This window comes from Hemiscyllium ocellatum, chromosome 24 (genome assembly GCF_020745735.1).
Source record: "Hemiscyllium ocellatum isolate sHemOce1 chromosome 24, sHemOce1.pat.X.cur, whole genome shotgun sequence".
Classification (NCBI taxonomy): Eukaryota; Metazoa; Chordata; class Chondrichthyes; order Orectolobiformes; family Hemiscylliidae; genus Hemiscyllium; species Hemiscyllium ocellatum.
This window is the reverse complement of record NC_083424.1, coordinates 51,185,374-51,201,737: the sequence shown is the minus strand read 5'-3', so window position 1 is coordinate 51,201,737 and position 16,364 is coordinate 51,185,374. Positions and strand designations below refer to the sequence as shown.

Sequence of the window (16,364 nt, the reverse complement as noted above, 5' to 3'; positions counted from 1 at the left end):
TTCATTCTGGCTTTTCCGAGTTTGGTGTGAATCAACAGTAGTTATGCTGCACAGTTGACAACTCTGTTTATTTTGGAACTGCATCAGTTCTCTAGGAATAGTATTTGTATGTTGTGGTTCTGCTCGCCGAGCTGGAAGTTTTTGCTGCAAACGTTTTGTTCCCTGGCTAGGGAACATCATCAGTGCTGTTGGAGCCTCGTGTGAAGCGCTGCTTTGATGTTTCTTCCGGTATTTATTTTTCTGCATTCGGAAGAAACATCAAAGCAGCGCTTCACACGAGGCTCCAACAGCACTGATGATGTTCCCTAGCCAGGGAACGAAACGTTTGCAGCAAAAACTTCCAGCTCGGCGAGCAGAACCACAACAACGGATACCCGAGCTACAAATCTTCAATCAGATTTTATAGTATTTGTATAAATTTAAATCGAAACATGGAATGTGATACACAAATCAAAATAAAAACCCTGACATTCAAATTAATGAAAAGGTATTCTGGCCTACTCAGTCACTGTAAATCAGAAGTCTTGGGTTTATTCAGGGCTACTTCTCAGTTTTATTTTGAGATTCTGAAATTGCTTAGTTAACCTTCCTGCAGTGTGTGAGTAGGGCTTTACTGTATACAAAGAAGTGGAATAGAAAACTAAGTGAGATCAAACTTTATTTTTCTTTTTCACCATGTGATTGTGTATTATTTTAGACACAGTGCTTCTCTGTGTCCAGATGTTTATATTCTTCATTGTATGGTGCTTCAGCAAAGCACATGGCTGCCTGCCGATCACACTCGCAGATATAGGCTTCACAGGGATTGTTATCAGCTGTGGAAGAAAGAAAGAAACAATTTCTAAACCACTTTGGAATAAGCCCTTATACAGAGGCCATTTCATTTGGTGTAAGGTCTGTCACTGATTGTCCAGAATACAAACTAGTCAAACACAAAAGACGTTACATTTGTCTGATACACAAAGAAGACCGTTTGCATATTTTCATTTCTATTTAGATGAGGTGTAGGCCTTTAAGAATGATTATTTGGAACAGGAAAAGACTGCTCAGGCCCTGTTGTGGTAATGTCACTGATATCACTAACAAGAACTCTGGTGACATGTGTTCAAAGTCCACACGATATCTGGTGGGATTTAGCTTTCATTAATAAATCTGTAATATAAAGCTTGGCTCAGTGATGGGAAGCATGATAGTTATATTTTGTTGTTGTAAAAACCTACCTGGTTCACTAATATACTTCAGGGAAGGAAATATACCATTCTGGCCTAGCAATCCATTCAGTTCAACAGCTATTAGGGATATTCAGCAAACAAAGGCCTTTCTAGCAACACTAACATTCCATGAAAAGAACACAGAAAAAATACCCATCACTCACTGAATAATATCACCATTGGCAATTTCTCATCCATGTCAAGCCACCTGAATACCTATTAAAATATTGCAAACAAACTTACAATCTCTCCATGAAAGGATTTGGAGAAGCCAGTGTTGGACTGGGGTGGACAACTGGAAGGAAAAGAATATGGGTACTATACGGGGTACTCCCAGGATGGGAGCCTCAGTGGAGGTGTGATGAGTAAGACAGAACAAAGTAGTAAGACATTATATAATTTAAGTAACTTGAATGTAATTTAAGCTAGTATTTATTTAATATGTTTGTAGTTTAGTTTAGTTTAGTTAAGTAGACAGGTTTGTTTTGGTAGAATAGTGGTTGTTTAGTAACAATGGTGCTATGTTATGGCCTTGTTCTTTCGATTGTTTTTTTCTGTTTCAATGGTGTTTTTGTTTACTTTACATATAAATGTTTTGTAAAAGATTTTACAAAGCTTTTCAATAAAAATATTTATTAAAAAAACTCCGAGTCAAGATTAAAGTGGTGCTGGAAAAGCACAGCAGGTCAGGCAGCATCCGAGGAGCAGGAAAATCAACGTTTCAGGCAAAAGCCCTTCATCAGGAAGGGCTTTCCTGCTCCTTGGATGCTGCTTGATCTGCTGCCTGACCACTCTAGTCTTGATTCTGACCTCCAGCATCTGCAGTACTCACTTTTGCAAAGTTAAAACTCACACAACACCAGGTTACAGTCCAACAGGTTTATTTGGAAGCACTAGCTTTCAGAGCGCTGCTCCTCCATCAGGTGGTTGTGCAGCAGAACCATAAGATGCAAAATTTATAGCAAAAGATTTGTGTCATGCAGTTGAAATGATATATTGGACAATCCTAGATAAAGTCTTTCATCTTTTAGAATGGGTTTGTTAGTTTCAGTTCTTTAATATGTAAATCCCAGAACTTTTTTTAAGTCACATTCTCAAGATATCTTAAGGTTTTATAACAGAGGTACTATCTCAGCTCAGACAATGCATTAAAAGTGTGAGATTAAAGTCTGTCTGTATCCCAATCTTGAGTCAGACTGATTCTATTTCTAAAGTGTAATTTACAAGATATTACCCAGATTGACTGTCGGTTATATATTTTTTGAACAAAATAGAAAGTATATGCAAATATAATTCTGCAAATATAAATTCACCCCATAAATTTGTGTGTGTGCATGCAGGAGAGAGAGAGAGTGAGAGACAGAGTGAGTTTGTGCATGTGAATGCATGTGAGAGAGTGGGTGCCTGCATACGTACAAGCTTGGTAAAGTATGTGTGTGAGTGTAATGGGGTATAAGCATGGGTGTGAGTGTGGGGGGTGTATATGTGTAAGTATGAGAGAGGGCCTGCGTTAGTGTGTGTGTGTGTGTGTGTGTGTGTGTGTGTGTGTGTGTGTGTGTGTGTGTATGTGTGTGTGTGTGTGTGAGAGAGAGTGTATAGTGCAGTGGGGTTACTAGTGTGACATGAACCCAAAATCCCGGTTGAAGCCATCCTCATGGGTACCAAACTTGGCTGTCAGCCTCTACTGGGCCACTTTGTGTTGTTGCCTTTGCCAAAGTCTGCCTTGGAGGATGGTCACCTGAAGTGACTCAAGATTGGGATAAAGACAGACTTTAACCTCACACCTTTAATGCATCGTCTGAGTTGGGATGGTACCTTTTGTTATATAACCTGAAATTATCTTGAGAATATGACTTAAAAGAAGTTCTGGGATTTACATATTGAAGAACAGAAACTAACAAACCCATTCTATAAAATGAAATACTTAATCTAGGATTGTCCAATTTTTCATTGCAGCTGTATGACACCGTAACCTTTTGCGATAAATACTGTGTCTTATGATCCTGCTTTAAAACCACCTGATGAAGAAGCAGCACTTCAAAAGCAAGTGCCTCCAAATAAACCTGTTGGACTAACCTGTTGTTGTGTGATTTTTAACTCTGTCCACGAAAGGAGTCTGCAGTCCCATGTGTTGAACAATAGCCATCACATAGGGCCATGCTACCTTCAAATTCCAAGCTCAGCTGAACAATTTTCAACTTGAACATTAACCCATCTTTTCAAATAGTAAAAGATCTAAAGTGTATTTGGAACATTTTCCGTGTTATCTATAATCTCTCAGTGGTTAACAAGAACAGGAAATTTGGAGAAGGTGGAAATATATTTGTAAAAAATAGTTGAGTACAGTGTGATGTTATTTATTATGATATTTTACTGGGTAATTTGTAAGGTTCCCCATTCCTCAATGAGAATGCTGTTGGGGTTGCTGTTATATCAGTGAAGTGTACTTCTTAATGTTATGAATTTATCAAAGTTGGGTGTTATATAAACATGGAAAACAATATCTAGAGCTGAGTGAAAATCCTCCCACAGAACCACAATTCTCTAAACTCCTGTCAAACATTCTGGAATCAAATTCATAGGTTACAAGGTTCCATATCAGCTGGGAGAACAGGAGCAGAAAAATAAATCATTCTGAATAGGCGGATGCTAAAATTTAATCCGTTCTCTCCATGAGTACATTGTCTTCAGCTTCAAAGTGTTCCAAAGTGATATCAGGAAAATATAAAGGTGAAGGTAAAATCATTAAGTCTGAACGTGTGAAGTATTCATCACAAAATAGGTGAATTATTATGAATTATTAGTACAGTGAGAAATGAATGGCTTTGATTAAATAGGTCTAACAGATGCATGGGGCAGGATTTTGGCCCTCATGTTGGAATAGGTGTGAAATTGCCTATGCTAGTTGGAGAGATGGATCCCCATCATGGTCCTGGAAGTCAGATAGGATGAGGAATGGCTATCTGTCAAGAAGTGGAGGATAATTCATTAAAATAATTAAAAATCCAGCTCGAGCCATTGATCAGGGTGTGCTTTGAATTTTTCAGTTAGTTTATGGGGTCAGATGTACAGCAGATGTCCTTTAAAAAGCTGAGACTTTGAATTCAAACACTGCCATGATTGTCATTTCAGTCTGAACAACTGAAAGGCTGGTAAAGAATCTCATGATCAGTACTATGGCAGCCCACTCATCCAAAACTCTATCCTTTTCTGGTTTGGGTAATTTGCTGCCAGCAACATTCCTTTTTCCATTATTTTTAAAATAATCAGAGTAAACAAAATCAGTGCAAGTAGCCTCCAAAAAGTACAGTAATAAGAATCAAATTCCAAAGAAATCTTACCAATTTATATCAAAATATTATTATGTATTCCAAACATATCCCAGAATCTGTGATGCCTACCTATTGTGGAAAGCCTGAACCATGCTGGTGGAAAAATATGGCACTTCACAATTCGGTGTATTATCTTTGAACAGGGGACATGCTAATTATGGAGACTATGCGCAGTTACAGCAATGTTGGTTTTTGAGCAGCAAGAACTTTTTTTTTACATTTCCTTTCTTTCCCTGCATGGTCTTTTGTAAAGTCTCCCCCCTTTTCCTCAGAAATTTGAACTTCACACATTTCCTATAGAGCCTCTTTCCACAGCGTACATAGTTTTCGCTATGCCTCTTACCAGCTTCTTAGTAAACGTTATCCTTTGGAGTACAACTTCCATGACTGCTGCTGTCAGTTATCCCTAACACCCAATTCCTCTGCCTCCATTGTATCTGCTCCCAGGAGGAACAATTCCACTCCAGAACATCCCAGATGGCCTCCTATTTCAAGGACGGCAATTTGCCCTCCAGCACATCTCCTCTACTTCACACACCTCCGTCCTTGAACCCTACCCCTCCAACCGCAACAAGCATAGAACCCCCCATCCCACAACCCCCACCCAGTCCTCACCTAATCTCCAGATACAGTTCTCCACCATTTCCGCCACCTACAATCAGACCCACCACCTGAGATATATTTCCAGCCCCACCCCTATCAGCATTCAGCAGAGACCACGCCATCCATGACTCCCTTGTTAGGTCCACACCCCTTGCCAACCCACCCTCCATTCCCGGCACCTTCCCTTGTCACTGCAAGAAGTATAAAACCTGTACCCACATCTCCCCCCGTTACCTCTGTCCAAGGTCCCAAAGGATCCTTCCACATCCAGCAGAGATTTTCCTGCACATCCAAACACCTACCATGTCCATTGCTCTCTGTAGTCTCTTCTACACTGGGGAGACAGGACGCCAACTCGTGGAATGTTTCAGGGAACATCTCTGGGACACTCGCACCAAACATCCCTGTCACCCTGTGGCTGACCACTTCAATGCCCCTCCCACTCCGCCAAGGACATGCAACTCCTGGGCCTCCTCCACCGCCAAAATCCAAGCCACCCGACGGCTGGAGGAAGAATGCCTCATCTTCTGTCTTGGGATGCTCCAACCGCACGGGCATCAGTGTCGATTTCACCAGTTTCCTCATCTCCCCTCCGATGTGCCAATTAACAGATTTTTAAAATTAACTTGCAGGATTTGGGCATCACTGGCTGCTGGCATTTATTGCCTATCCCTAATTGCCCTTGAACGGAGTGGTTTGCTAGGCTATTTCAGAGGGCAATTGAGAGTCAACTACATTGCGGGTCTGGAATCACATGGAGACCAGATCAGGTGAAGATGGCAGATTTTATTCCCTTAAGGGGAGCCAGGTGAGTTTTTCCTGATAGTTGATAATGGAATAATGGTCGTCAGTAAATTCTTAATTCCAGATATAATTTCCATCATTTGCCCTGTCAGGATTTGAACCAGGGTCCCACAAACATTAGCTGAGTTTCTGGATTCATAGTCTAACCATTATATCATGAGGCCAACACCTCCCCATAATGCCTGTTAATTTCCTTGTTAATGCCACTAGTCACTGACATTGTATCAACAAACACGTAGTAGCTACTTGCAAAGTGCAGTTACATTCTTCATGCAGAGGGGCCACATGCTGGTCAGGATTGATTTCCTACATGCCTTTGGTGCTTGCAAATTGAACTTTAGTAGCTCAACAATGTTGACATTAGTAGCAAAAGAAGTACAAAAAGTCACTGCTGGGTGAAGGATTGCCATTATTCATAGTTCCGAGGGTCCTCTGTGAACCTTAGGTTTGATTCATAGAATCATAGAGATGTACAGCATGGAAACAGACCCTCATCTATCATTAAGTGTTATGATGGTCTGTGCTGAATATCACGTGAAGTTTAGTGTTTGACACAGGTCCAGGTTTGAAAGAGTGGTGTGACACTGTAGTCACTCTCTTCTTGATCATTTTGGGTAATCAATCAGCCAGTGCAGCACCTACACTCCAGGTTGCTGCACATGTAGAGCCTGAATATTGATGTATGATACAGATGTGTCCCCTGTTATCCATGTCCAGCATATCTCACTGTGTGGTGAAATTTGTTCAGCCCTCATCAGCCAGGATATGCCACTGATGACTATTCTGAAGTTCTAGAACTTGAATTATAAAGTGCTTCTGCAACCTTAACACAGGAAAGGAAAATCCAACTGGAACCCATGCTCCTAATCACGAGCCAGTAATTAGACCTCAAGTGAGGCTAACATTGTACATAAATGTGATGTCTCCCTGATCAAACAGCTTCACATGAGAGCCTCACATCTGAAGGATGGCCCATTGGTGAGGACTTGATGCTCAGGGAAATACTGGGAGTGTGTTACAAAACTGGCAACCTGGCAAAATGAGGCCAAGCTCGATTTTGTTTATTACAGGATTTTGGGACAGGTAGTTTTACTCAGAATGGGGTCAAGGGTCATATGGAGTGCAGGATCATGGGGCTGTGAGCAGCAAGATGGATTACTGTCTGGAACCATGCTCTATCATTGCAGCACTTTGCCAAATTGTCCAGTTAAAATGATTTGAGCCAATTAAAATTGTTTACATTACAAAAATTACAAAAGGGTCCAATTTTTAGACAACCTTTTGGCCAACTGCTTGGAGACCTCTGTGACAGTTTGAAGTAGGAATTACAGGAGTCTAAGTGAAGAATACTTACGGCCACAAGTGATCATGTCACTAGAACAGGAGTATTTGTACAATTTGATGTAAGGGTTGTCATAGATTGGCCGGCATTCCTTGATCTTGCTGGCTCCTCCATAGCAGTGATCATGGATCTGGCAGCATCTGGATTAGTACAGAGACAGAATCATTTTAGTCATTGTGAATACAGTCCCTCTGAATCTTTAACCAATCAGCAGCCAAATTCTAGGTTCAGATTCCAATCTTCATTTTCAGCTCTCAGGCATCTGGATTCAACAATTAGGTTCATGTGTCCACAAATGGTACTTAGCCACAAAGTGGTTGAAAATAATTTAGAATTAATAAATTCTGGAAAAAAACTGTTTCTGAGTAGCATTGTCATTGCCATATCCTATTATTGCGTGGAGCTGCAGTACGTTTTAGTGTCCACAATTCCCTTCATCTCAATTACCCAATGTTGCCCAGTGCTGTCAAAAGCTATTTGTATATGAATTCTAGATTCAGATTATAATAATCCTATTTACAATGGATGCAGTAGATGACATTGGGTCTCCTCTACATTGGGGAGACAGGATGCTTTCTTGCAGATCGTTTCAGAGAACATCTCTGGGCCATCCGCACCCACCAACCCCACTGCCCCGTGGCTGAACATTTCAAATCTCCCTCCCACTCCATCAAGGACATGCAGGTCCTGGGCTCCTCCGCTACCAAACTGTTACCACCTGATATCTGGAGGAGGAATGCCTCATAATTCACCTTGGGACCCTGCAACCACACAGGATAAATGTGGAATTCAACAGCTTCCTCATTTCCCCTCCTCCCCCACGTTATCCCAATCCCAAGCCTCCAACTCGGCTCTGCCCTCTGGACCTGTCGATCACTGCTCCCTCTGACCTGTCACCTTCTCCCTCACCTTCATCCACCTATTATCGCTTTCCCAGCTACCTCCCACCAACCCCACCCCCTCCCATTTATCTCTCAGCCCCGACCCACAAGCCTCATTCCTGATGATGGGCTCCGGCCCAAAATATCGATTCTCCTGCTCCTCGGATGCTGCCTGACCGGCTGTGTTTTTCCAGCACCACACTCTCAACCACAAATGCCTCCCCTCTGTTCTTCATCAACTTTTAACAAACAACTGAATGTATTTAAGGCTGAGATAGTTGTTGACCTCTAGATTTTTTTTTAAAAAATGAATCACACTGCTCAGACATGTCTGAAATACTTCTGGAGTAGGTGGGACTTGAACCCAAGCCTTGTGGCCCAATGGTAGGGGTCCTGCCACATTGTAGATCTCTCAAGAAACCAAGAGATATGGGGAGCAGGTAGGAGACTTCAGGCAGAACATAAGTCATGACTGTGTCGAATGACAGAGTAGGCTCAAATAGCTGTATGGTCTACTTCTGCTCATATTTCCCTTGTCTCTATTACCTCCAACAGTGCAATACTCAGTCCTCCTACTCTGGAGGACCAGCTGAGGCTAATGCTCAAGCTGTGGAGTATACCTAAAACCGATTCCATGGTTACAGTATACAAGGAGAGCTTGCAGTCTGTTGTCTCAATGCCAACTTATATTCTCCTCTCTGCAGGACAAGTAACAAATGTTAGAAGGGAACAGACGAGTACATATGAAGAACGACCACTGATACCAGGTCTTTAAGTGTCATTGAATAACTTTAAGGGATGAAGGAAGAGAATCAGAGTATAAACAAGCAATGAGTAATATTTAATGGAGATTAGGGTCTCACCCTCCAGTCAGGGAGAGAAATCAAGAACCTGCTTTACCTGTTTCCATGCCCTTTCTAAACTCCCCATCACCTCTTTGTTCCTTGCCCTCACACCCTTCAGCTGCAAGGAATTGGAAACCATTGTTAAAATGAGGTTGAATTGTTCCGAAGGAGGATCACTGGACTCGAAACGTTAACTGTTTTCTCTCCACAGATGCTTCCAAATCTGCTGAGTTTCTCTAGCAGTTTTTGTGTATTTCAGATCTACGGCATCTGCCATTCTTTTATCGAAATGTTCTGTGTAGATTTAGCAAATCCACTTGGCTTTTATACACTACAGCTTTATTTGTGAAAAGTTCAGGTTTCAAAAAACTACACTTTACAACCATGGCTTTGTCAGACGATCATATACAATTTGGTTTTAACCAAGGTAAGGCCCTACACACTGTCAAGTGAAGAGCTCAACAGCACTCAAAGTAGAGCATCATTGAGGAATCCAGACCACAGTTGAATGATGGCAAGATGGAAATGGAAATGGGAAGTAGGGGTGGGGGCAGTTGGCAGCAAGTTCAGTCTCTCAGTGGGACCCATCCTTCCCCAATGTCAGAATCCTTCAAATACTGAGTGCTCTTGAATTAAAGACACTGCATCACCACCTAATCCCCTAGAAGGATATCAGCAGCTCCAAAGATATTTTATTTTCAATCATCTTACATGGCAATCCCCACAGCTGCTGCTGAGTGATTTTCAGCAATGGTGGAATGAGATTCTTAAATGGGAATTCATTGCCTACTTTAGGGTCTCGATTGGCAGTTTGGTGGAATGCTGTTTCGACTCTGAATATAATCAGGATATGGAGATGCAAGGGTTGGACTGGGATGTACAAAGTTAAAAATCACACAACATCAGATTATAGTCCAACAGATTTAATTGGAAGCACTAGCTTTCGGAGTGCTGCTCCTTCGTCAGGTGGTTGTGGAGTATAAGATTATAAGACACAGAATTTATAGCATAAGTTTACAGTGTGATGTAACTTAAACTTCTGGTATAAATTCTGTGTCTTACAATCTTATACTCCACAACCACCTGATGAAGGAGCAGCACTCCGAAAGCTAGTGCTTCCAATTAAACCTGTTGGACAATAATCTGATGTTGTGTGATTTTTAACTTTGTACACCCCAGCCCAACACCGGCATCTCCAAATCATGATTCTCAAGGGTATTTAGAGACAGGTCTTGATCATGCTTGTGATGTCCATATCCCAAGAATTAGGTTTTAAAAACTCAGATATTTCACCCACTCTTCTGACAGGGATAACTGACATTTAGTTAGGGAGGTTAACTGAATTTCCAGTTACATTTTATTCAGATATTTAATCTTTCATTCCCCATCCCAAATAAACAGAAGAGCTCTTGTTACCTGTCCAGTTCATCAACTGGAGTTCCAGTCCCTCCAAATCCACAGTAACACCCATAATCACTGTAATCAAACACAGGATGGCTGTTCGGAACAGCACACTTGATCATGTTACGGAACTGCCAAATGGCATTGGGCTGAAAACTTTCTCCTTGAGCACCTGAAACACAAAATAGACAACTAGCTTTAATATCCTCCACACTGAGGAGTGTGATTTCAAAGAATCTGGATTAGTGGTGCTGGAAGAGCACAGCAGTTCAGGCAGCATCCGAGGAGCAATAAAATCGATGTTTCGGGCAAAAGGGTTTTTGGGTTTTTGCCCGAAACATCGATTTTACTGCTCCTCGGATGCTGCCTGAACTGCTGTGTTCTTCCAGCACCACTAATCCAGAATCTGGTTTCCAGCATCTGCAGTCATTGTTTTTACCTGATTTCAAAGAATGCCGAACCCAAACTTCTACAACATCCTTCATGATTCGATGACTCATGGTCTCAAGGTATCCCCTGTATTTTTACAGCTAATTATTTGTACTCAATATTATAGGGAAGCACAGTGACTAATTTCAGCACAGCGTGATCCCATAAACAATAGTTTAGATAATGACCAGATAATTTACCAAGGCTACTTAGATAGCACCTTCCAGAGCCACTAAATTAAGAAGGACAAGGTCAGCAGACTTATGGGAATATTGCCAACAAGTTACCTCCAATACTGAAGGAATGGTGATCTCACCATCCTGATTTGGAAATATATTGACATTCCTTCAGTGTCAAACTCCTGGAAATCTCTCACAGTATAGTGTGTGTACCTTCACCAAATGTACTTCAGCAGTTTGAGAAGGCAGCTCACACCATCTTAGTGGGCGGCACGGTGGCACAGTGGTTAGCACTCCTGCCTCACAGCACCAGAGACCCGGGTTCAATTCCCGCCTCAAGCGACTGACTGTGTGGAGTTTGCACGTTCTCCCCGTGTGTTTCCTCCCACAGTCCAAAGATGTGTGGGTCAGGTGAATTGGTAGTGTTAGGTAAGGGGTAAATGTAGGGTTCTGGGTGGGTGGTGGGTCAGTGTGGACTTGTTGGACTGAAGGGCCTGTTTCCACACTCTAAGTAATCTAATCTAATCTTCTCAAGAGTAGCTAACTACAGGGAATAAATGCTGGCCCAGCAAGTGACAGCCACAGCCAATGAATAAAATAAAGTGCTTCAGGGATGATTTTGAGGATGAACTGTTTGCCAGTAGCAGAAAAAACTCTGCTACTTTTCTTTACATTCAGCACACAGGGCCTCATCCAAAAAATGGCACCTCTGACAGTGCTGCACTGGATTATATACACATGGAAATGGAGTCCTCTGATTTAGAGGTAATAATGTTTGAGACAAGATTGACAGTTGTATGCCTTTACAATAAGATATCAACATGATTCAATATGTCAATGCACTGTGGTTTGCAGTGTTGGATCAGACTGGCCAGAGTGGATTTGGCTGTTCTTTTGGGCTGAGTGTGCTGATCACATCTGATGCAGCAGCAGTAACTGTCAGACATGCTGGGTTTCTCCTGAACTTCCTGTTTTTATTTTTGGGTATTTGGCACAGGTGTGTGTATGTGGCATATTAATCAGCCAACAACCACTGTCTCAGTTCAAACACCAGAGAGTGGTCAGGAGCCGTAAAGGTGTGCCCAAATATTATCAATCTTACTGAGACAAGTGGAGAACATTGGGAATCTAGTTCCCTAACTAATATAAAAAGCTACCTATATCTATAGGTTGTTTACATTTATCTATTTGGTTCCATTTCTATCTCTCCAACAGTACTAAAGAGAATCCCCTCCATTGGCTACTCTTCGCATGCCTATACTGCCGAAGAACTCTCCAAAGATCTGTGGCCTCCGGTTACCTCTCATCTATAGGATGCCATTTGTCAACTGCATCATGTATCATGTTTGGGTTGAAATTAAATACAGACAACACTCAGCTTCACCATTCTCTTTCAATCCCTCCACTGTCTCTAATTTGTCATAGCCCTTATCCAGTATTGAAGGAGCATAAATATTTTCCAATTAAATATTGGAAAGTACAAATCCATTGCCTTGGTCCCACCACAACAGCTGTTCCTGAGCCACTGACTACATCCCACTCCTTAGTCAGTGTCTGAGACTAAACCAAATTGTTTGCAACCTTAGCATCCTACCTGACTTTGATATAAGCTTCCAACTCTAAATCTGTCCCATAACGAAGTGCACCTACCTCTTCAGTTAAATAATGCCTCCATCTTAACCTGCCACAGCTCATCTGTTGCTGAAACACATCAGTAATACGTATAGGCCCCCATTTTGCACTTTCTGTAAACTTGAGCTAATCCAAAACTCTTCTGCCTGTTGCATGTTTCGCACTAAATATGTTCAGTTATCACTCATGTGCTCACTGACCTGCATTGGCTCCTGTTCCGGCACCACATTGATTATAAAATTCACATCCAGGTATTCAAATTCCTCCTCACCCCTATGTTTGTTAACTCTTCCAACCATACAAACCTGCAAGATCTCTGTGCTGCAACAATTCTGGTCCCTTGCAAATCTCTGAATCTCATTGCTTTACCAAGCCTTCAGCTCCTGGGATCCTAACGTCTAGAATTACCTTTCTAATATTTTTTGTCTCACATTTCTGTCTCATGTCTTTAAGTTACAGCCTAAAACCTACCTCTTGATCAAGCATCAGATCTTCTGCCCTAATATCTCCTTATGAGTCTCGATGTTGCAGTTTATTTGATACCACTCCTGTAAAGCATCTTAGGACATTTTTACTGCTGGGTGCTATAAATTCAAGTTGTTGTTGCACTCAATAGTTTTCTTTTAAAGAGACATTTAGACAAATGTTATTGCCTTATAATTATATAAAACACAATACTCTGCATTTCTTACCAGCAAATAAAAAAATGAAGAGCAGGCACCACATGCTCCCCTCTTGTGTTGCAACTGAATTGTAGACTGCAAGGGAGGAGCCCAGAGACTCAAACTTTATACCCAAATGTTGACCTTCAGAGTTCAAAAGACCCTGTGTAATCAAACCAGAAGCTGACTGGACAGGTGGACCCCTTCACAGACAGTGAGAGGACAAACTAATCAAATCTATGTTGACAGTTTCAATGAAGTTCAATTTGCTAAGCAACAGCAAATAATTGCTGTATGACCAATAGCTGCTGTCAGATCTCACTTTGTAACTTGAACGATTGTTATCTTGAAAAGCATAACCTGAGCTAATACAGGTCCAACCAGTATTACCTCCACCAGTGAGACCCTCATATTGTCACTCAGTATAATTTCAATCTGTAAACCTGAAACATCATAACTGCAATTATTAAAAGAAGAATGTGCATTTCATGTCCTCAAGACATTCCAATGTGCTTCAGCATGTCACAGTGTCAACACATTTCCACCAGCGTAATTGCAAGCAGTACACCTATGACCTGTCACTACTTCAATTGACTGATGGGAAGAGGTCATTAATCCGCCACCTTGAATCCTGAATGGTGCTTGTTGCTTAAATACTCAGAGAAATGAGGAGACTAGTTATGGTTGAAGTGAGCTGCAGTTTGTGAGGCACCGTCACAAATGCTAGGGGAAGTGAGAGCTGTACTTCTGTAACTGTCTACAAGTGAAGCATATTGGGACCAGTGTTCTAGTGAGGTATATAATCAGAGAAATAAAGAGAATTTTAAACTAAATAGTGAGGGCAAAGGATTAAGTCAGGGCAAGTGTGGTATATCAGAATACAGATAAGTCATGAGGAAAAGGTACGAAGATGGCAAATGATAAACTGACTGTGACAGGAAAGGATAGAAATTACAAATTGAAAAGGAAATCAACAGATAAAGGTAAAGGTTACAAAAATAATGATATTAAAGGCACATAGCATTCAAAAAGTAAAGATAAACACAGATTAAAAATACAAAAAATACAGAGAATAAATATGAAATGCTAGCGATAATAAAGAAATGATTGCAGGATAACACAGGTTGGGACCTTATGGCAAATGGAGCATAATGTGGGAAAGCATGAAATTGTCTATTTTGGAAGAATAACAATAAGCATTTTTATCTTAATAGTGATAGATCGCAGAGCTCTGAGATACTGGGGTGGTCTGGGTCTTCTCATGTACAAATCACAAAAGATTAATACAGAAAGTAACTCAGAAATAATAATGTTCCTGTTTATTGTGAAGGAGGTTATGTTTCAATTATACCAGGTATTGGTAACAATTCAGAGAAAGTTTATTAAACTAGTATCTGGAATGGGTGAGAGGTCCTATGAGGAAAAGTTGGGCAAGCTAGGCTTATATCTGCTGGAGCTTAGAAATACAAGAGGTGACCTGATTGGAAGATGCATGAGAAATGGTGTTTTGTCCATCGGAAGAATCCCAGAACTAGGGGTCACTGTTTTTAAAAAGCCCATAAAGACAGGGTCAAGGAGAAAGTTTTACTCATAGATGGTTGGGAGTCTTTAAAACTCTCTTCTTGTAAAGGCAGGGAAACAAGTACTTGAATTTATTTTAAGGCAGTGGTAAATAGATTCTTGATAAGTAAGGGAATGGAAGGGAAGTGGGTAGATCAATTAATCAGACCTTATTGAATATCAGAGCAGATACAACAGCCTGAGTGGCCTCCTCCTACTCCTAATTCATTAGTTTGTGTATATATAAAGCTGCAAATACACAGGAAATATAAGTTTTACATTGAGCCATACATAGTTGCCTGACATATTGGTATCTGGAGAGAAAAATCTTCCTTCTTTCCAACTGCATTGCCTTGGATCTGAGTTCCAGTTTTACCAGGCTCATTGACTTGGAGCAGAAATGGTCAGTTCTCATTTGGATTGCCAGACTGGCTGTCCCAGATGATGAGGTACTGAAGTCTAAATAGCTGGAAATAGAAGAGGATATTCTGAGATTGTCAGTCACTCTGGTGTGAAATAAGTCCTTTTGCAAAAGATTTTGAAAAGTATTCTTTCACAAGCTGTAGGCATTTCAGGCCATGCCAGCATTTATTGTCCACCGCAAAATGACTTTGAGATAGTGGTAGCAGTAAGCTGCCATCTAGAACTGCTGCAGTCCTTGTGGTCTTGATTCATCCACAATGTTATTAGGAAGGGATTCTGGCACAGCAATTGCATTGAATATGCAGCTCTGAAATAGGAATTGTACCTGATCAATGCCTATCTTGATGCTCCGCACCAATCTCTAATGACATGGTGGATCAGTGGTTAGCACTGGTGCCTCACAGTGCCTTGGCTGACTGTCTTTGTGGAATTTACGCATTCTCCCCTTGTCTGCATAGGTTTCCTCCCACAATCCAAAGATGTGCAGGCCATGTTAAATTGCCAGTGGTGTCTAGGGATGTGCAGGCTAGCGGGATTAGCCGTGGGAAATGCAAGGTTACAGATATGGGGTGGGATGCTGTTTGGGGGGGGAGTGTGGACTCAATGGCCTGAATGTTCTGCTTCTACACTGTAGAGATTCTATGATATCTTTCTATCTCATGGATGAGTTTTGATTAGCAGGAAGAAAGTTCAGAGGCCAAATATATAGTTTGGAAGTAAGAATGCAATATATTAATGACAAAGTTTCTGACAGTCAGGAGAGAGTTGGAGGAAGGGTTGGTTATCTGAGGACAACGTTACTTTTTTGTGAAATGAAGAAAAGAAAAATAAAGGATAATGATAATATGCAAGTTGAAGAAACACTTCTATTGCATACTTTCACTTCTTTGCTGTACTTGGATATGTGACTCAGCAATTATAATTAGCTGATGGGAATAGTTAATATTAGGACACTTCAAGTAAGGGTGGATCACTAACTCTTTCATACCATCATTCTAACCTTGGTCTCTTTTGAAAGAAGGAAGCACATGACAGCATTGTCAATGTCATGATTTTATCT

The 16,364-nt window shown here is 41.1% G+C and overlaps 1 protein-coding gene across 1 annotated transcript; it reads right to left on the bottom strand.

Annotated features, from left to right (window-relative positions):
- Positions 1-658: 658 nt before the first annotated feature.
- Positions 659-13,552, bottom strand: LOC132827412 (phospholipase A2, minor isoenzyme-like). The gene is made up of 4 exons (XM_060844080.1): positions 13,352-13,552; positions 10,435-10,591; positions 7,305-7,432; positions 659-815 (listed from the first exon to the last, which is right to left on the bottom strand). The coding sequence occupies exons 1-4, from the start codon at positions 13,383-13,385 to the stop codon at positions 694-696; spliced, it is 441 nt and encodes a 146-aa protein (XP_060700063.1). The 5' UTR covers positions 13,386-13,552; the 3' UTR covers positions 659-693.
- Between the last annotated feature and the right edge of the window lie 2,812 nt (positions 13,553-16,364).

Coding starts and splice junctions, on each gene's coding strand:
- LOC132827412 (XM_060844080.1), bottom strand. CDS start 13,385: ATGTGGTGCCTGCTCTTCATTTTTTTATTTGCTG. Junction 10,592..13,351: donor CTTCATTTTTTTATTTGCTG/GTAAGAAATGCA, acceptor TTTGTGTTTCAG/GTGCTCAAGGAGAAAGTTTT. Junction 7,433..10,434: donor CCAGTTGATGAACTGGACAG/GTAACAAGAGCT, acceptor GTACTAATCCAG/ATGCTGCCAGATCCATGATC.